This window comes from Opisthorchis viverrini (genome assembly GCF_000715545.1).
Source record: "Opisthorchis viverrini unplaced genomic scaffold opera_v5_215, whole genome shotgun sequence".
Taxonomy (NCBI): Eukaryota; Metazoa; Platyhelminthes; class Trematoda; order Opisthorchiida; family Opisthorchiidae; genus Opisthorchis; species Opisthorchis viverrini.
This window is the reverse complement of record NW_008751868.1, coordinates 314,431-335,368: the sequence shown is the minus strand read 5'-3', so window position 1 is coordinate 335,368 and position 20,938 is coordinate 314,431. Positions and strand designations below refer to the sequence as shown.

The window sequence follows — 20,938 nt, the reverse complement described above, 5'->3', positions numbered from 1 at the left end:
AATCCCCGTTGCACAACTGAACACTCCATAATTGCCTCGTTACGGATACGCTGGCGCCAGCTCACACGAGCCATTGTTCGTGTGCTCACGAAGACTAAGTCTCACACCCACATAACAAAACAGCCCGCACCGTAGCCTGATACATGCGTTCTTTGAGATTCACAGACATGCTCTTTTGTCTTCAAATGTGTCTCGAATTAGCGAATGCGACCCCAGCCTTGGGGATACGCGCACACTCGGAACTAGTACATCAGCCAATATATGTAGCACGCTCTGCGACTTCGAACACCTCTCTTTCCGGTTCTCCCTGGAAATCTTTGATCAGAAGCCAGTTACCCTATCACCTACTTAGAAAGCGTCATCACGGAAAACGGGTACAAACACTCATCTTACCGAAGTTTGGAGAGAACGGGAAAGATGGATTTGATGCCCTTTAGTACTTAATTCACAAGGACTACGAGTCTGTCATCGTCAAAGAAGTAATCAGAGCCCAAAAGTTCACTAAGGCGTAGAAAACTCTGGTAACCCATGAATTGGATGCGACCACCCAACTTCCGGCAAAGAGAAGATACTTTCTGTGGGGATACTACCTAGACAGATTCCCACCAACCTCAAAGGATACTGATAGTCTTAGTAGGGTTGATGTTCACAATTTGTCATCTGAATTGGTTGCGCTGCTGTTCATTCTCAATAAGTATTGGTTAAGATTTTTTGGAAATGGAAAATAGGATTTGAACACTTTCTCGTAATTTAGCTCTTGAGAACAGCTGGTCCCTGTTCAGATACAAGGTCAACACGATGGTGGAACTCTGCGGTTTGCCTCTTCAATGGTGTCCATTTTCTAATAATCCACCATGGATTGGTGGAACATCGCCAACTGATGAAATGTAGTCGAGATTTCTCTTAATGTTCAGAGGTAATGTGTGCAACAACATTTTGCATAAGATTTGCAGTAGCGAGAGATCACCGTACCCGGACGAAAGGCGTGAAAGGAATGTACTGCCGCCAGAACTGTCTCAGGTACCTGGATATCTGAATGCAAGTACAAAGGTCGGGAGCCGTACCTCTATCCTATACATGGATGCAAACATATAAGATCGCACTGACGACAAGGAAACCAACCACCGTGTCATCTAAACTTATTGAACAATTCGCTCACCATGATGCAGTAGTGAAAGACGCGGATTTTAACCAAGATGAACTAAGGAATCTCTCGAAACCAAACCACGATGGGGTGTACAGCTTGATTCTGAAGATGCCCCTGGCTAAATCCTAAAGCCGGGTACCTTCCCGCTAACTGGAGTTGTCGAACTTGTCCACAAGTAGCAAAAGTCTGATAACATGAAGCGAATAATCGAAGGTACTCTGCGAGCACTTGAAACAGCTTTACGTTCTGTTTACTGATCAACGGGACTTCGACCTTGTTGCCCCTATATGGTGGAAGATGCCGTGTTGTTGTCATCATGGGCATGAGCGTCCATTAGACAAAGTGTATGGAGTGGATTCTGGTGGGGCTCTAAGGCAGCAAGGCAACAGAATACTTCTTTTCCAGAATGTCGGCTTCCAGTAAGTAAAATTGGCAACTACTGCCCAATACATATTAGTTATTGAACCTTAATTTTTTAAGTCATCCATCATAAAAGTAGTTCACAGTACTCAATTCCGATTGTCTGCCGGTGATAGGAAGGTCTGATGTGAAGTATATTGCCAAGGATGGGAGGAAGTGAAGAACCTCTTCGAATCGCTTCGTTAATGGTTAGCTCAAGACGACTAGTGGTTAATGTTTGAACTTACTGACCGAAAGGACTGTGGTTCGAACCCGATCTATGCATCTCGACTGCTCCTGTCTAGGTTTAGGCAACCTGGTAGTATCTCGATCCTCATGCTTCCTTCGAATCGAATCGCAGCTAGGCACAGAAAGGGTGCTACAGCTGAACCACCCAGGTTATTCAAACCAGGATTACCCCTAGCAGTGACAAATTTACCATTATTTCGAGCGGCCCATTTGATTTGCCTGGGGACAAAAATACCAAAGATGTCTGTTTCAAAAGTGAGTGTGATGTCTGAGGACCCTAGTGATCCCTTGCTTGAACACCGACCTGGACAGTGGGAATCACTCAGTTAAGTAGGTCCCGTAAGTCTCAAACACCTGTTTGGTCATTATGGATTTCTAGTAGTCTTATGTTTGAAAGCGTGATGTACGGAAAAATAATGAATATCGTGTTTTGGCTGAGGCAACAATGATATAGCCCTAACAACATAGAGCTTCGATGCCGTAAAGGTGGCACGATTTTAACTGTGCGATTTCTTGTTGGATATTAAATGATTTCTCTTGCCTGGCCTAATGTAACTCGGCTCATGATGATTCTTTTCTAGCAATGTTCACAAGAACTGTCACGAAGATTATTGCTTTCGGTGACGTTCCTCGATGGCTCCACCAAGTGCCCACCGCATTGGCTTTATGCATACAACTACAGAGCTGCCAAAAATTTTATAGCTTGACAAACCAGTACTGCACAGATGTGCCACGAGCTGCAGTACTGACAAACCACTCAGTCTCACAAAAAGCGAGGACTCGATTACGTATAAGCTCAACGCACCACAGCAATAATTGTATGAGGGACTCAGCAACTTCTTCGATCCTAATACTGACGACTCAAGATGAAGGGTGCAATTCGAAGATCTACATATCAAAAAGGTTGGGACTGCTCACCAGAGTTGCGATTTTCTCAATAGCGGTGAAAAACTTGAATCGCATTCCGTTAGTGGTTCATAGTATTGAGTCCATATCTAGCCTGAAACGGACCACATCCTCATCGTTCCAGCGAAATCTCTAGGAGATATGTACAGCAAGACTGACGACCTCGTAGTGATGATCAAGAAATAAAACTGACTAGGGACCCAAGAGACTATGAAGTGAACAATGCCCCCCCAAAAAACCATAAAGGATTCCAACCACAAAGGCGACAGACTCAAACGTGATTCAACCAACCTAGTCATTGCATGTGACTCACTCGGGATGAGGGATCGAAGTGGACTCAGGAACACATTTATCGTGTTGTCTAAACTGGCACAGTTGGGAAATTGAATAATTGTACATACATTGTGATGAAACTTTATTCTGTCAATCTCACTCCTGAGATTCCGAATTAGACCCCGAAGAACTTCAGGAGTAAGTACGCCAACATGTGTCAGCGGCAGTGGGTAACGGACTTTATCAAACTCCGTTACGTATGAAAGGATGAGGTATCTCTTGTCTTGCCTATTGGATAAGGGGCGCCCAGAAGCCGCATTTGATTGAGTTTTCCGGAGTGAATCCAGCTCGTCAAATGACAAGAAATCTAACTGTAAACCTGAAACGAACTTGGGGCGTCGAAACTAATGACCAGAAACTTACCTCCCGTAAAGACGTTTGCAACATCGCGCAAAAAGTACCAAACCGCCTAAAGCTTCCAGTTTTTCGGGTCAATTCTTCAATATCTGCAGGATACGAAATAAAGAATGCTGCACAACTAACATTGACGTGTAAACTGGGCCTGCCATTCCTCACCGCTGTCACAGGAATAGACTTCCAACTTTAAAAGCGACTCGGTTTCCAAGAAGGATTGTATTTCATACTCACGGTCATTGAACGTTTTCACGGAAGACACGTAAGTTACAAAAGCAGAACTCATGGGAGGCACAACACTAGAGGCACGACAGACAAAATATTGACTGAAGAAAGAGTTGCTGTTTTTGATATGGTTAAACAAACTACATAATATTTTAGACTTCCTATGTAGCTGGTGACATAGTAGTTGATACATGAGCACACCAAAATCCTCATAGTTAGCTGAAAAGAACTTTCTCCCAACCGCATAGTGACAAAAAATTAGTTCTGGTGCGCAGTTAGCATTTATCGCTTGATTTACACCGTAGTATACGGTGTCCGTCAGGTTGATTGATGTGTGTATTGGTGATGTACAAACTTGCTTCGTGGGCTTAGGCTATTGAGCTAGGTTTCCGTGTTTCATCCACAGAAATTGTCGTGAACACCTGCCTTCGGAGCATCACTGCCCCTTGGCGCTTCCATAGCGTACATACTACGTTTTTGGCGACCACGCAAGGGTGGTTACCACACATGGTGGATCTGACACAAAGACCCTGGCTCTATACTGGTGAATGCAGGCCTCCGAGCTAATACGCGGTTCAACCACACACTGTGGACGCAGCCCCATACACAGCAACCTCCGCACACGCTCACCAGCCTCACGCACCACACCACTACATCGGCCGGTTCACGTAGACCATGGTACACCGGGGACGGTGTTCTTCAAAAAGGGAGCCAGTCTGGTATACGGTGTCTGTCAGTTTGATTGATTTATATGAAAGTATTGGTATTGTACAGCCTTGCTTAGTAGGATTTGGCTCAGGAGCTTTCTTTCTGTTTTCCATCCATGCAAATTGTCGTGGACACCTGCCTTCGGAGATTCGCTGTTCTTTGGTGCTTCCATAGCGTGCACTCTACAACACGGACTCATGGTGACGCCCGAGTTCTCTGGGTCGGTTTAGTTCTGTCATTCAGCGACTGCAGGTACAAGCGAAAAAGGGTGCGTCACTGCTATGTAGACTCTCAGCGCGGGGCAATAAGCTTGCCAGCGCGGGGACCGGCATCAAAAGCGTTCAGTAGTCCATTGAACTAGGGATCGGATAAAGCGGCGCACAGTATTCGCCCAATGGAATTGAATTTTTTAAAGATACGACGTGAGGGCTCGTTGGCCGCACGATGCCCTTATCTGCGAAAACGTCTGTGCAGAATAGAACTGTTTACGCCAGATTTCGAATTTACCTGCGTATGTCCTTAAACCAGAGACTACCCCATTTATTGTTTGCATTTTCGCAACTCCCCAAATTTCATCGTCCACTGAAGCAACCGTATATCTGTCCGAAAATTATGTTGAAATACTTTCCCAGGGCCACTGGTTCCCGGGTTGCCTAGGTGAGCCTGAAAAGCTTCGTCAGTTATTCCGAGTCCGATTGCCTGTCTGTCTCAGTTCATCACAGGGGTTTCCTAGCCTCGACCATTCAGTTCCATTGTGCGACTACTGAGAGCTTACGATGTGACCCTGATGAGCTTAAAGGGACAGGTAATTCAGTCCGTATTGGGAGTCCAAACTTTTGAGTTCCATCTGGGCATCCGGGGGTCTCAGCGTTGCTAGGACATCATTCCAGAAGATTTTTCCACCAGAGGTATGAGTGCTTCATTGGACAATGTGATTCGGTGAGCTGCAAAAATATGAGGTGATTTTTGGTGTGATGACATACGCAACAAAATGCAACATTTTTGCGCATAATTTTTATTTCCCTCGAGAAGGTTTTTCAGCTGAGAGCATTGTGCGGCTAATGGTCCCTGATACTTCACGGACAGGTGCCGGAGGGAGATTATCCCACTCATCAACTGCTCGAAATTGGGAACAAATCATGCCTAAAAAGTATGTGCTCTGAACTTGAGAAGCATCTTACTATGTTCCCGCCATGTGCTAATTTAGTCAACGGTGAAGACCCTGTTGACCAAGCCTTGTTCACACAAGGCTTAAGTGAGTACTAGGAATCCTCGGAAGAGGGAAAAAGGTCAAGCACCGTGAGACGCACTTCGCAGTTCACGGACCTAAGGCAAGCAACCACTTTCGTAGCAGCTGGTTGGACATGCTCAATGAAGGATTTGTCCTTCTTGCGTCTTGAATAGACAACTTGGTTGAAATATCCAAGAAATGGCTTGACGTAGGCCCCGCGGAGTAGGGGCTCCCTGACCGCACAATGCTTCCAGCTGTAAATGGAATGAAACTTTGGTCGCAAAAATCTTGCAGTTTGTTGCGTATATACTTGAACCAAAAACCGTTATAATCCACACTCGTATTTTGGCAGATCATCATTTTTAATTATCAACCGAAGCAACCATAGCTCTGATGGAGTTCAGTTGGAATAGATTCCTAGCGTGATCGTGAACCTGAGATGCTTTGATGGGGCTCAAACGTCTAGACTGAACTCATTTGCCTGCCTGTTTTATTCCATCAGGGACACGTAATAGGCTATGAAAATTCAGTTCCTTGTACGAATACTGAGTACCGAAGAGTAATATGGGGGAAGACGCATCAAATCATCCGTAGAACGATGAATCCCTTTAGAAACGAGTTCCGACGTTACAGTGAAGACATGTCCGAATGAAGCCAGATGCCCAAATTCTTTTTTGTGTCTACCCTCATGAAGTTTTCCGGTCCATTCCAACCGTGCGCGACATGGACGCCTGTTGAATCATCTCCGACTGATATATGGATGCAGTTTTCGACATTCAGAGAAAGATGCCAGTCCAATGACCAATGCTTTGCAGCGTCTACATCCATTTGGATGCCACTTGTATTTGAAATCCAGGATTTCAAGCCGTTCAAAAAGTAGGCTTGTACTTGCAAGAACATCTGGAAGGTCGTTGACGTATATCAGAAATGGCGGTGGTTCCAAAAGCAGAACATTGAGGGAATTCAATAGAGGCCGGCTTCAGTGTGATATGAATGCATTAATCCGGTGTAGGATCTTTTCTTCAAACCCACAGGACCAAGGTTTGTGAAGCGGTGAGACATGTGGGATTTGATCGAATGCTTTTGAAAAGTCGAAAAGTGTAGCATCTGATGTGCAGCCCTCGTCGTTGGTTTGTGTTGGGCTCTCCTTAAGTACGAGCATGTTGGTCAGGCAAGAACGGTTTGGAAGGATTCCTTGTTGAACTGGGGATAGCAAGTTGTTGCTGGTAAATTGATTTAGGACGGCCAGCTTCAGCACGCGTTCCATTATCTTGCATGTTATGCTATTGAGGCCTAAAAGCTTGTAGCTTTCGGGACATAGTCGGTCACTAGTTTTGTAGACTGACGTGACAATCGCCTCCTTGCGAGCGGGTGGAATTCGGCCTTCGTCCAACGACCGACGAAATGCTAGGTAGAATTATTTTGCCATTTTGAAAGTCATTTCTTGTAGGATGCCTGGATGAACCTCATCTATCCACAATGAGCCAAACGGGTTGGTCTTGTGCAAGGGTTAGCAAATGCCCCCTTGGGTGGAGTGGAAGTTAGTAAGAGGCTGATTATTCTTACGCCTTGACAAGCTTGGGTGTGGCAAAGTTGCCGGGACATAATACAGGTCTGCACAGTTTCTCGGTTAGCTTCAGACACAATTGTTGGGTCGCTCGTGGGCCGTCCGCTCCAAGTCGTCGGGGAGACCATGTTTGGCTTATTTCTGTGGGCACGTTTCACGTATGTAGACAGCACATTTTTGTTGTTCCGAGCGAAGTTCAGCATGGTGGTTGGTTTCCTTATGTTCCATTGGCAGACTTCTGACTTAAAGCGTTTCCGAGTTCCGCGAAATGCCAGCTCACCTTTTGTGTCTTATTAGCCACCCTTTGAAAAACAGTTGATATTTCTTCTCTTTTTCCAGACGAAAATCCAAGTACTTTTAGGTAGTTTGCGGCACACGCGATTGTGCACTTGTTTTTTTGGGCATCGGCTTCTTAAACCTTCTGGAAAGCGTTCCTGTATAACTCTTTCACTGACACAGGTCTTAGTTTAACTATTCAAGAAAGATGTGCGTTCCTGAGAAGTCTGCACGGTAGAAGTTTCTAACCCGCTTTTGGGGTTCGGATTTCTGCATAGTAGCACATGAAATAAAAAATCAATCAGGTATCTTTCGTCATTCAGGACTGAATCCAGGAGAGGCAGCTTTTGGCCGTTGCGGTGTCTGGTAGATTGGACGACACGTTGAGACCAAGCGCTCCGTTTAACTAGAATTAACACTGTTTCAAAATGCCCAATGGACCCGACACGCCGGAGCTCTGTCCAGGATGCTTTGGGAGCAATGATATTTCTTACCACCGACAAATTTGTGAAGTGGTAACTTGAAGTTGCTCAAGTGTTTGCATGAGGAAATGATCATCTTTCGGAGGACCCAAAAGGCGACAGTGGAACACGCAAACAAGAAGTGAATCGGTCCCCCACAGCGAGATTTTGAACCAGTGCATAGCGAAACGGTGCATGAATGGTGTCAAAGACGACGATCAGGATGTGAGGTGAATAAAATTATAAATTGATCCCACCAACCGTTCCCCGTTTTTAATCAGTGCAGTCGTCTATCGGGGTCTCACCGTCGGAGAAAAGGATTCACGGATTTTCACGGATTGATACACAGGATCGAGGCTTTATGCCCAAGGTTTCGGGTCGCTCTTGTTCTGGCCGGTCAGCGGCTGTCGTTCACCTGAAAGGCACAAGTTAAAAAAGGGTGTAGCACTGCTCTTCATGTTCTCAGCGCGGGACAGCATGCTTGCCGGCGCGAGGATTTGCGTAAATAAATGTCTAACAGTACTTTAAACTGAATTCTAGAAGGAGTGTGAACAACCGTAGGAGGAAGGTCATTCCACGCAGCTACTACACGGAATGAGAAAAATTTTGTCTGATGAATGTGTGCTCTGACCTTGAAAATTTTCTTACCATGTCCCCGCCGTGTGTTTGCTGGTTCAACGGTAAAAAACCTGTTAGCAAAGCTTTGTTTGAACGGGGCATAAGTAAGAATTAGGTCTCCTTATAGTCGACGGTACTACACCGGGCATCCGGTGTGAGCTAGGATTCCGTAAGCTAGATTCTGGGCGGCAGTTCAAAGTAAGCTGCCAGTACAATATTTCATGGTTTGTTCAAAAAACTGTGAATTTTTAACAAGCATTTCAACACTGTTGCTGCTGCCTTCAGAGCCTAGGAACCGAGAGTTGCGCTTACAAAAAGGCTGCCAAATTCAACAGCCGTACGCCGGGTGATAGCTCAAAACTCCGAAGAGTCACTGCGTCATACTTGTATGCTTCCTGCATTGGTCATTTCGAGTGCTACTTTCATTTGCGAGATTTTATTCGCCTCTTTGGGGTTCAGGTTGCGCGGAGCGTAGTTTTTTCCCTCAGGGGCGAACATTTCGACTGCTGCTTCTTGCAGCTCGTTCATTACCGCCTTTTGAACGATAAGGCTTACTGTTGCTTTAAGATTTAAGGCAAACTTGCGTTTATCTGTTTTCTTGGGCATTTTACGTGGTTCGCTCAACAAGGCGTTTCTGTATTGCATTGTGTCGGATGGCAGCGCCAAAAATTATTTCTTTCGGAGGAATTTCCAGGGTGCTCTTTTTCTCAGAGGACTGGAACTTGAGTTGGGGACGTTTATGTGGTGTGTTTCAATGCGGCCGCATGTTTTCTCTTGAGTTGCTTACGATTAGCGCGGCGATCTGGGTGTACGAAGGATTTTCCGGTCTCTTTTTGCCGGCTCCGCAGCTTTGGCTATCGAGGTTGTGGGCCGACAGGCTTTTACTAAGCAGGAAGCCACTCGTTTTTCGGGAAGGCTGATCACAAGAATAAATTTTTTCACACGAAGAGTGTCGTTTGACTGTATGCATGCTTACATCAAATGGAACCATTTCCTGCATTAGTTTTTTTGAGCTTCGTTTTACTTGACCTCACCTCCTTTCTAATCATTGAGAGCGCATTTAAGTTTTTAATTTTCCCTGCTATGGTTGGCGCTCAGTATTCGCACAATGGAATTGAATTTTCGAAATTTATGACGTGTCCCTGATTGACTAAAGCAATCGGGCAACTGAGATGAGAGTACCACACCAAACGTTTAAGCCTCATTTAGGCATCCCGGGGTCTCAGGGATGCTGGAAAATCATCCCACGGGATACTTCAGCCAGAGGCATGGTTGTCTCGGTGAATAATGAAATTTGGTGAGCTGAAAAAGTATGAAACTAGATTACGACAGTTTTCGGCTTGAGCACATGCGCAATAAAATACAACATTTCGGCGTAGAAAGTTTTACTTCATGTATAGAGCATTGTCCGGATAATGTGCACCGCCATGGTTTTCGCTTCTGACACTTCACGACATTTGAGAAGCCGTCAGATGAACGCATGAATTGTGACTACGGACTATTCGTGCGTGCGGCATGTAGCAGAAGCACTAACGCTTTTTGCGTTATGAGTGGATATACTACCAATGCAACCGGAGGCCATCGAAACCATTGGACATTAGAGGAATCTGAGGAAGCTATTAATTTGAGCGCATTTTCTAATTGCAAGCAGTACACGCCTCACCAGCCGTCGGGTTCATTTTTATTGAAGGAGATACAGAAAACATTTATCTGGAACAAAGTCACAAGGTGGCAGGTTTTTGTACGGTCAGTTAACCAAAGATGAGTTGGGCGCCTGCAGTACCCTGCTAAACTGTTGGACGCTGTAGTGTGAAGTGCCACAATTTTTGGCCGATCAATTTGTCAGGGTACTTACAACACAGGATATATGCAAGTGCCGCTGAAAGTGTCGGCAACATCAGTCGGGCAGGTGACACATAGCTCCCTGTTACTGTGGGTGATTACATGCCTTTGGTGTAGTTCAGGCATCGTGAGACCGGAGGTGTGCTAGTGCTGCAGTAGGGAGAAAGTAAATATGGCCACATGCTTCTATCGATGGTAGCAGATAGCGCTGTCCCGACGCTCCGCGGATGATGCAAATGAGTTTACGATTAAGCGTTTGCGTAAGTTTTTCAAATCACTTAATAACTGGTCTGTCGATACAAGCTGTACACTTCTTGCTCGCGAGTGGCATGGGTGACGGACGTCCTGTTATGATCTCGCAGAAAGCGAACAATATGCTCCCACTTGTAAACTGTCCGGCTTGTTCAGTGAAACAATGGACTGACATCATCAAGTGAAGATTTTGTGATGGACAAACTAGCAGTACAAATGAGCGCAGAGATTGTGGTGTTCGGCTGCGATAGCATGGTGTTTTACTTTCATATTGGAAAAGCCATCAGGGAAAAATGTAGCATGTAACATCGACGTTATTATGGCCACAGAATTACTTCCAATAGCCAGCACGGATTCCACTAGATGGCTCGCCAGAATCCTAGTAATCAGATTCCGACAGGATCTGCGGCTGCTGCGCCGCATGGACCCACGATTTATTTATTACCTCACGGCCCACTGGTTTCACATTCCCCACATAATTTGGTTTACCGTCACAGATATGCCTTCTGCACTGACCGAACATCGGGAGGCCGGATGCGCGCTTGTGCTGCGGTAAGGGGAAGGCCAATTTAGCCAAATATTATTTTCCAAGCGGCAACAGATTGTATGTTCCAAGCTATACAGGTACCTCATCATGAATTGTGTGGGTACGTGGCATTCATATTATGCACTAGGATCACAATGTCACAATCAGCTCATATAATTCTCGATAGAATGTGTTCCTCTCACCCTTAGAACCGCAGACCTTTGGGCGATACTAGAAACGGGTATCATTCTTAAGAAGCATCCAGCTTGATTGAGCTGGTGAAACGGGCGGCGCAAAGATGAATGTTCAATAAGCTCTAATCCAAAGCGCGTTAAGCTCTGGGGCTAAAAGCAACTCCAAACAGTTATCACTTCTGTATCACCGGACATACGCACGTTAACCTGTGAAAGAGCCTAGGTACACAACCGGGCTTTGGTATCTGAGGTACAAGGGAAACATTATTTTTAGGAGTGCTCAATTTCTCATCGCTGCCTGTTTGTCAGTATGGTCCGGAGCACAGACATTGAATCCGCATTGTAGCGAAAATCTCACGGATTTAGCTCCGTGTTACTTTGTTAGTTGTTAGTGGATAGCAGGGCGAAGGAGGCACATTAGTCAGGGAAATGACAGTTAAATGACCAGCACTTTTTTTTGCGTGGTGAGGAGCGTTTGGGGAGGGACATCGATGGAGAAGAATTATGTGGACAAATGGTACTTCTCGGTCGCCCAGGCTGAGGACTGGGCTTAGTTGAGGTACCATAGCTTGAGCTTTTGAGTCAAAATTCTGGCCCGCAAGGCGGTGAGGAAATACAGGGTTTTATTTGGGGAACGTGATTCTGCCCCGTGGCTAAAAGGTTTGACTCACGAGCGTAAGGGTATTCTTTGGGACCCTGCCCTGGGGGCGATGACTCAATAGTCTGACATGCTTGGTCGAACGGAGCTTGCTCAGACTTGGGACGCAGGAAGCATGGCGGTACTGTCTCACTTTTGATGCGGTCATGCACAACACTCACCTTTTGAGAAGCAGCACTCTTCGATTTCATAAACATTTCGATCGTGTTGAATAATGCGCCGGAAGTCATGTTCAACCGGGTTTTAGAGCAAACTTTCTCTACCCAATTCCTCATGGGAAGGCAGTATTATCGTTTCAATGAGTGTGGACATGCTCATCGCCCAGGATAATCAAATTATTGTCCTCATGTTCCTATCACAGAGGACAGTGCGACCTTACACATAGACCGCATCGTCTTAACACCACTTGAATCTCGCTATTCTCGGTCTTGCAGCTCCCCTGTGGCATTCCAGGTATGGTCACATCTTTTTGAATTAAATTCCACAAGATGTAGACTGCGGGATCCTTGCAGCACCCAGGGCAGCCACCATGTCGGGTGGTAGCTCTAGGTCAGCACCCATTGTTAGATCCCGGGGGGGACAACGGTGTCTGAATGTGCATTGCGGCATTATGCGGAACTCCACAGGGCCCGGTGATACGGTCCCTACTGTGTGCCACTCTCGGGGATATTCGAGTTCCGAGATTGCTGCCACTACCAGTAACATCTTGGTTTTCTGCGTTGCGTCAACTGGAAGGACGTTTTCATAAACATTTGCGAGTACCCATATATGGTAGCCCAGAGTTTTGACTGACCGCTGATGGGACACAACTCCAAACGACCATGCATGCAAAAAGAGCACACACCACACTGATCAGATAGCGATATCCTCTCAGCTGAAATCTAGGTGTGCCGTGACCATCTTCTCACGTTATGAGCTATAGGAAATCGTAATATCCTTTAGAAGATCGTTTACTCCTTACAGATGCAGCACACATTGTGGGCACATCTTGAAAATTACTCCGCAAATCGGTCACGTCGACCACAGACGATATTTCTTCGGCCCCTACACACCGTTCGTGGAGCACTTCACTCTGACACAATCTCAGCACCTAAGGAAGGGACATAGAAAGGAAATCTGGGCAACCCGAAGAACACATGTATAATCATTACAAACTGCTCGCCTACAAACCTGATAAACCATGCGCGAAAGGGGAGGCAGAAGCACAAGCAGTCGTTCACCTGTCTGATGATTCAACAAACTCAATTTCAGTTGGAACTCCTGGTCGAATCTTTAAATTCCCATTTACTACAAAAATTGAATCGTGCAAACTAGAGAACGCAGCGGAGGCTGATCCGCTATGCATTTCGTGGATACCGTTGGCAATTGAGAGCTTGAAGCACTAAGTTTGGCATGATAACGAGGCAAGAGGATTTACTTAGAGGCCCTCAGACTTTATGTCCACTTTGGTTTCATGCAGATTTATTGATAAAGTCCTCATTGGATTTAGGGACACCACATCGAACGGTACGAAGGAAATTTAAAGCAGTCCGACAAAGTGACTAACGCCTGCCAAAGTGATCGATGCATCCAATAAGTTTTCAAACCGTTATTCATTCGTATTTATTCGCATGAGAGGAATAATTCAGGCTTTCAAAGCCATGGTGAGATACAATATTTTGACGCTGAACTGTGAAGCTGGACAACTTCATACAGATCCCATGATTGGACGACCACCTTAGGGCTTGTTTCTATGGTAAATTATCAGATGAAAAGTAAAGCGACGTCTTCTTTGCATGTTCTTACCGGACATGGGTGACGCTTGGGGTTCTGCCTGTTCAATAGTTAGCCTAAAGGCGGCTGTCTCCTGTGGGGGCTACAATAATTTCCAGGACCTACTGTCTACGACTTACGATCATGCGCTTGACCCACCGAATTTAGTTCCATCGACAGAGCCCATAGACGATACGTATTCCCACACGATTAGCATCGGTCTCATTGCTCGTATTAGGATCTTAAACTCTTGTGAAATTCTACGACGCCGCCCAAGACACGGTGATGAAAAAGTCGACAAATTTACCAACACACGTCGGAGACACTAAACGCCAACAGTGAACGATAAGTCATGGAATATTCTTGCAACTTCGTTTGACATCGTCGCCAGATAATTCAACACTGGAAATCCTAAGCTGTTTCTGGGAGGCATGGTGTCTTTAATTGGACCAAGGTGACATTTTCCTACGCGAAGTATTTTCGCATCTTCGTATAAAATATAATTTTGCACGTGCCCGAAGTTTTATCTCAGTCGACCGAGCGGTTTGCATCTCGAACAATCGAAGTAAGGCCTTGGGGAATAGGCTATGAAAGACACCAAACCATCGTTAGGACCGTTCGCTGATTCGTCAAACCTTAGCTGCAGCCTATTCGCCATGACGAAGCCCCTGTACGACCATCTCCGACTTGCATAAGCGATCGTATCGACTGGTTTGTAAGAGGACTCACTAACCTACAATCTAATGTGGTGCCGAATACATGGGATGATAATATTTATTCTTGTTTTGAAGGTGGAGAGTAATCCCATTTGGTTTGGTGTATCAACGACCATTAAGATTTTCCGACAGACCAGATTTATAGGAGCATTCAACTGGGCTGTTTTCGGGAATCACTGCACAGTTGAATGTCTCAGTTTTGTTAGTACGGACCGGTCTGCTTTCGGTACTTCGAAACCAACCTTAGCGTTCTCGGCCTAGCAGGCTCCTCGGACAAGTTTGAGGTCAGAATATGACTGAGTGGGGAGCGGATTCACTCTTAACGCATAAATATTAGGATCCGAAAGACAAGTTTTGATGGTAGATATCGATAAACAGAAGCGCTACCACACGACATCTAATTTCAGCTTAGGCGTTTGAATTCGAGTCTGAGTCATTTAAAGCAGTTCGAAGAACTTGAAACGTGCGCAAATAATCATTCATTCGGTTTATTTTGTCTGAATAACTTGCTGCATTATCAACCTGGTCTAATTGACCAGTTGGTAAACTCCTCAAAATTCCAGCTATATGGAAAGGACAACTCACAGTGTTATCTCGATTCTCCCATTGAGAACCTTGTTGAGCAGTTGAGCTACCTATATACACTGAAAGCGCTGATAGGGTAGATCGACTACCCTCGGAACACTGCACAACGATGACCATTTTGAACGTCATAAAAATAAACTTGAGGCTGATCTGCACGAAAAAAAGACTGGTAAAGAGGCTGTTCAGACTACTAGCCGCGAGGTAATGACTTCGAAACTCCCCGATTTTCATGACGTACACACTACTTGCACATGCCTGAATAGGCCAGCACGTTCGTCCCATCTGATATGAACTGAACAGAATAATCGCGTAAGGATGGCGGGTGAGATATAAATCCTACAAACCCCGCAGCTACTCAAAAGTCCATTGCAAGTTGTCGTTCTGAGATACAAAAATGGAGGCTCATAATTCCCTCCATTTTTCTACATACGAATACTGATTTGGTCCGATTCGTCGAAGGATTCTACAGGTCATTTTCGACCCGTATTAGGAAATATCTCACGAGAATTCCAGCCTTTACTGGAAGAAAAAAACTAGATGTACCGTCTAAACAAACCAGATGGAACCTACAGAATGCGGGTCATGATAGAGCAGATTATTAAGTCTGTTGACAGATGGTCACTGGGATAGGCTGACAAATACGGCGATCAGCTAGAAACTGTCTCAGAAATCCCATTCAGTGGAAGAACAAGGCATGTCCATGGTAAATCGGACATACTCAATCTGAATAAACAGTGTCATTTTTCAACCATGGGACTGTCACCAATCCTACTGAAACCAATAGGAACAGCTGGTAGCAGACGAAGATACTTCCAAGTTTCTGCCCGACTGATTTCCGAGCGAATTGGGGAAAGGCTTGGAAAGCAAGCATGCTGCACGAAAGCACTTAGAGTGCATCAACCACAACAAATCCTCAGACACCAATAAACTAAAGGTACCATGTCCGAGACATGGACAAATCTGACTGAAAGTCCAGTAAGACCTAAAAGTCCTCACTCCTGGAACGTCCAAATGAAGACCGATCCGTGTTAGACAGAGTAGAGCACAAATGGTTAGGCTGTGAGTCATATGACACAACTTTCCACACGATATGGCAAAAGTCACAGTACCACAGGAAGTTATTTGTCCGGTGAGTATCAACACAAATGCACGTAGCAAAATCTGATGAAAGGTCAATGTTAGGTGTGCAGCAAAGTGTTCCGTATTCAGTCGGCCTGGTTTCGGGGTACGGCTGAATGAACGAAGCCAATGAATTTCAACGGCCATACAGCCGAGAAAAAAGGATAATGAATGGTGACAGACGAGACCAATTGAAAGACTTCACGTGGCACCAAATTCAGCCATCCACTTCTCATAGCGCTCGACATCAGAGGCAGAAACTGATTTGCAGACGCGACTGATAGCTTCTTGCAGATCGGCCATTGTGGTAGGTTGGTTGAGAGTGGCTGTATTCAAACCTTTGATCTCTTCAACGGACAAGCCCTCGATCGCGCGGCGCATTGACATCATAGAAGCATCCCTGAGCAGATAAGAGGTGGGTCGGGTACGGAGAAGAGGTGGTGCAAAAATGATGAAAAAGCTGGAAAAGCCTTCCGGTTGCTGTCGGTCGCTCAATAGGAACAACGGAAAAGTAGGATGTAACCGAACACAGGCAATGCGGTTTTGTTCCGCATCACCCTACAGCGAAAACCTATGAAAAACCCCTATAAAAGGTACACAAAAATGCCACTTTTAAACTTTACGATCGGAAGCTAACTGAGAATAGACTAGAAAACTGTTAACCAATTTTAATACACTATTAAGATATCCAGGGCATGTTAGCCACGAAAAGTTGCGTAAAATTTTCGCTGTTGCTCTGCACGACGCACCGGGTTACAACCACGTAATAATTAGTGGTGCCCTAACCAGACCACAGAATTTCCAGTTCCCTTGTGTCTACCTCATACAATTTATGGTTGCCTTAGGAAACGAAAGACATCAACAGCGATGTTAAAGATAACGACACATCATTACTACCATTTTTTTCGTCATACGACAAAGTGATTTGTATAACGGCATGACGAAAGCGTCTACTGTAAAGACGTTTCTTTCAACAAAATTTCAACCACACTTGTCGGAGCTCGGAAAAGAAATTCGTTGGAGTCAAATAAGCTTACAACGAGAAGCACTGGGAAGATCACAAATCTTGATGGTGATTTGAAACGTACAGTTTTCGACCATCAGTGTATGTTCACGTACGTGAACGTTGATGACATTGCTGACCAGTCTGTGATATGATGAAACGAAACTTGAAAATCTCCTCACTATACGCGGAACACGAATGTGCTCAAAAAGACCATCTCTGCAATTTATGCGAGGACGACCTTCGAGGAGCCAGAAAAGATTGGGATACATGAGCTGAGTTTGCTGAAGGTTAATTGGCTCTAGACTCTGTCGAAGTTGGGTCACAGAGTCGAAAAGGAAATATCGCGCAAACAACACTCAAATCGCCTCGGAGATTGGGGAACGATGGCTGTTGATTTGTTCGCCGACGGAGGTAACAATGTTGCCGATTCCGAATGAAAATAAGATAGTTTTACCACGATTCTTACCTTGGGCTGACTACTGGGTTCTTCAGACCTCATCTATTAGACGCTACTGAGAAGGAGTGTCCCGGACAACTTTGAAAATCGGTAATAGTGCCCAAAACGAGTCCGTAGTGAATGGTGTAATGAACAAGGGGTCAGTTTGACTCATGGTAACGATCCACCTGGCGTCACCTAATGTTCGTCATCTTACGGTGGTCCGTAAATCACGGAATCGAGAGCATCAAGCAGGATTTCGGTCCGATTCAAGACGCACTGGACTCCATTAACCGGCCGATTCCTATCAACACGGTTGTTTTTTCAATACAAAAAGTTCCTTGCATTCGCAAGATTACGGGGGTGGGAGTATACGGAGGGCTCAATAAGAGTCGCTATACACAAAGTGTTGCCCGATAAAGATCCTCAGGCTCTCCAGGTGCATTTGGATGAACAGACCGAAGCCACCCTGCCATTCGGCATGCGCTTTGAACACACAACATCAAAGGTTATGCTCCTGGACGCGAAGTTACTCCTCACGATCTATGGAGAGGCAGTCGAAGTTGTGGGGCGTTCTATGTATCTGTGATGTGAAAAGTGAGGTTGATGCACGAATCTCCAAGGCTCGAGTTGCGTCAAAGTAGCATATCAGTGAATTTCAACGGATATGTGTATCAGGCTACAATACGGGCTAGTTTGCTGCGAAACTTGGCATCAGCAAGCAGCCGGACTGGGACGTTCTAAGGTCTCAATTATTGTGTTAGAACCATCGCTTGTGCAGGCTGATGCTAGCGATTCTGCAACGGGACAATTAGGAAACGAGTGTTTGCTTGTGCAACAAGCATTTCGGTGGAAGAACGCATCCAGAATAAAAAAACTGTGGTGCTTTGGTGGGATTGTCGTTTGCCGAAAAGTATGCTGTTTTCTGGGCTTGAATCAGAGTAGCGGAAGCAGAGAGGTGGCGAACCCTTGAGCTGGCAGAGGGGTATGAAAGAAATCACGAAATGTTTGGGTGCTATAGGTGCGATTCGCTTTTTAGGACGGGACTGCGTGATCCCCACTGTTGGAGACGCTACAAGATATGACTGGTAATCGATGTCGATGGTGTTCTCGTTGTCAGTTTCTATCCATATTGCCTGAATGAGTATCCGAAGGTGTAGGCGCCTCGCGATGATTGTGCTAGGATAGCACCAAGTCTCTTCTTTTGTTCCCAACAAGGATTTGAAATAAACCACGGTCGTATGGCAGCCGGGCATCGTGTTGGATACTGGTGAGGCGTTTATGGTGAAAGCTGAGTCAGCTTGGCTTTTGCCAACGTGTAACTTTTTGTATGCGACTTGTTCATGTTTTGAAATAAACCAAACGACGTCCAACTGCCTTATTTCTCTGACGGTTATGTGAAACAATCTAGTCCAGCCGAAGTTGTTTCTTACAGTGAAGTTTGTTGAGAATGTTAGTTTGCGAAGGTTTGTCCCCATCCAACTGTACAATTGTATTTAGTATATAATCTGGGTTGCACAATTCGTGAAACTTAATCCCAGTTTTGTCTAACTACTTTCCCCGTCGGTTAGTTTTTTTACAGGAGCAATACATCACCTTCCTTCTGGAGTTTCTAAATACGGAGGGTTTTTCCGTTAGGTGATTCAACAGAGTCCTGAAAGATGAGTTGGACGATATCAACTACAATCGTTTCTGTCATTTGTAACCCGTTCATATGATCGTAAAATTGTAGACATCCGTCAAGTACTACATAATGAAAAACTGACTACTGACCCAGTCGCCTTTAGAAGAATAAGATCATCCTAAAATGAAGGAGGATAGGCAAATTCTGGTGGTTTGGACGAGTTCCCGTCACGAAAGCCGCCCACACTTTGATCCATCCGAAAGCGCTATTCAGAAGAAACTCACTAGATCATTTTAGTACGTGGCGCGAAAGCTTGTAGCTCATCAGAGAATGACGCACGTGGTATCCAAGGTAACCGGCCCTACACCAGACTGGTCCTGCAGGCATGAGCCCTCACGGAACTTTGGTCCAAATTATGGCTAAAATCTTCGAACAGATAATGCCCTGTCACGCTTCTTTGACCTCTGAAACTGAGGGGCAGTTCGGTCCCACAAACGATAGGCTTATCCATTCCATTAGTTACAAGTGTGGTGAATTTACGGCACTAGGCTACTGACAAGTTTGGAGGGTTTGGAAGATGGACAACCACAAATACGGTTTTTACGGTCGGATCCGATGTGGACGGTACAGCACCCAAGGACTACAAAGCGATGTAGAAAAATAACTTCCCAAAAGAAGCGAAGAAACTGTCAGTTTCTTTCCGGATTGTCTGATTGAGCGGTTGAAGATGTAGACACATCAGAATGCTTGACACAGGCCAGTACTAGGTCCCCTCCCTCACCCACTCTTTTTCTCTTCTTTCCACTTTAGGGCTTTTAATATATATATATATATATATAACTAGACGAATCTTATGGTTGTACGGCAGTGAAGCATCAGTGTTGACACTGATGTTGCTGTCTTCGATGATGATCATGGAAGAAGCGATTGAAACAGACAGGAAAACTTCTGATGTCGGTTGAAAACGCTATAAGAGAAGGTACTGTGGGGCACAAATGCACAAAACCTTTGCAGCCTAGTTCCGTGACTTACCGACACACGTTAGTAATATCCGCACCAGAATATCCATCCAAACACTCGGCTACCTTATCCAGATCGACATCTTCGGCCAGCGGAACTTCTTTAAGACTAATGTCCAGCAATACACGACGACCAGTGACTAGAACGTGGGAAATAGATTAGGAATGGATAACTTTTGGTCACCGAAAAGTCTGGGGTAGCTCATAAATCATATCTTAGCTATTGATGTGTAACATCGGTTATCATTACCAAACTTGAAACCTGTCGGAGATAAAGCATACTGTCGGGATCGTGAAGGTTTGCGACAGTTTATCCAAACGTTCACTGTCTTGGGATATTAGTCGAGTATTCCCGTACGTTTCAATCTGGCGGATTTATTGTCGGATAACACGAGGCATTGCACCTGAGAAAAAATAAAAACCTCAACGGTCGGTCACAACCATTGACGTTTTCTGCAAAAATTAGCACATCTGTTCTTGTAGTGGCTTCTTGAAGATTGGAACACACAGTAAGGAGGCACACGCAAAGCAACTGTGGAAATATTTGGGGGCAGGATACAAAAATGCCTCAGAACGAATCAACTGTATCTCTATCGTAACCAGTCTCAAATTCAGTGCTGTTTTCACATCGTACACATGGTGACGACTAAGACCGATTGGATACACAAGTTCACTTTACTCTCGTGCTTCATCCAGATATAAAACTGTTAATTTTTGCGATGAAAGGAGTTTTTT

The 20,938-nt window shown here is 45.2% G+C and overlaps 2 protein-coding genes across 2 annotated transcripts in view; both read right to left on the bottom strand.

The window, feature by feature from the left end:
* Window positions 1-159: 159 nt before the first annotated feature.
* T265_08320 (hypothetical protein) lies at window positions 160-4,217 on the bottom strand (the record flags this gene model as incomplete). The annotated part of the gene is made up of 4 exons (XM_009174086.1): window positions 160-307; window positions 1,299-1,420; window positions 1,799-1,907; window positions 4,084-4,217. 4 exons carry the CDS (start codon window positions 4,215-4,217, stop codon window positions 160-162), a joined length of 513 nt encoding a protein of 170 aa, XP_009172350.1.
* A 5,513-nt stretch (window positions 4,218-9,730) lies between these two features.
* T265_08318 (hypothetical protein) overlaps window positions 9,731-20,938 on the bottom strand; it is a gene marked incomplete at both ends in the record, with an annotated part of 44,362 nt that continues 33,154 nt past the window's right edge. Inside the window, 3 exons of the mRNA XM_009174084.1 lie at window positions 9,731-9,776; window positions 16,324-16,518; window positions 20,217-20,343. Of these exons, the coding sequence (XP_009172348.1) occupies window positions 9,731-9,776; window positions 16,324-16,518; window positions 20,217-20,343 (368 nt within the window). The remainder of the gene's footprint in view (window positions 9,777-16,323; window positions 16,519-20,216; window positions 20,344-20,938) is intronic.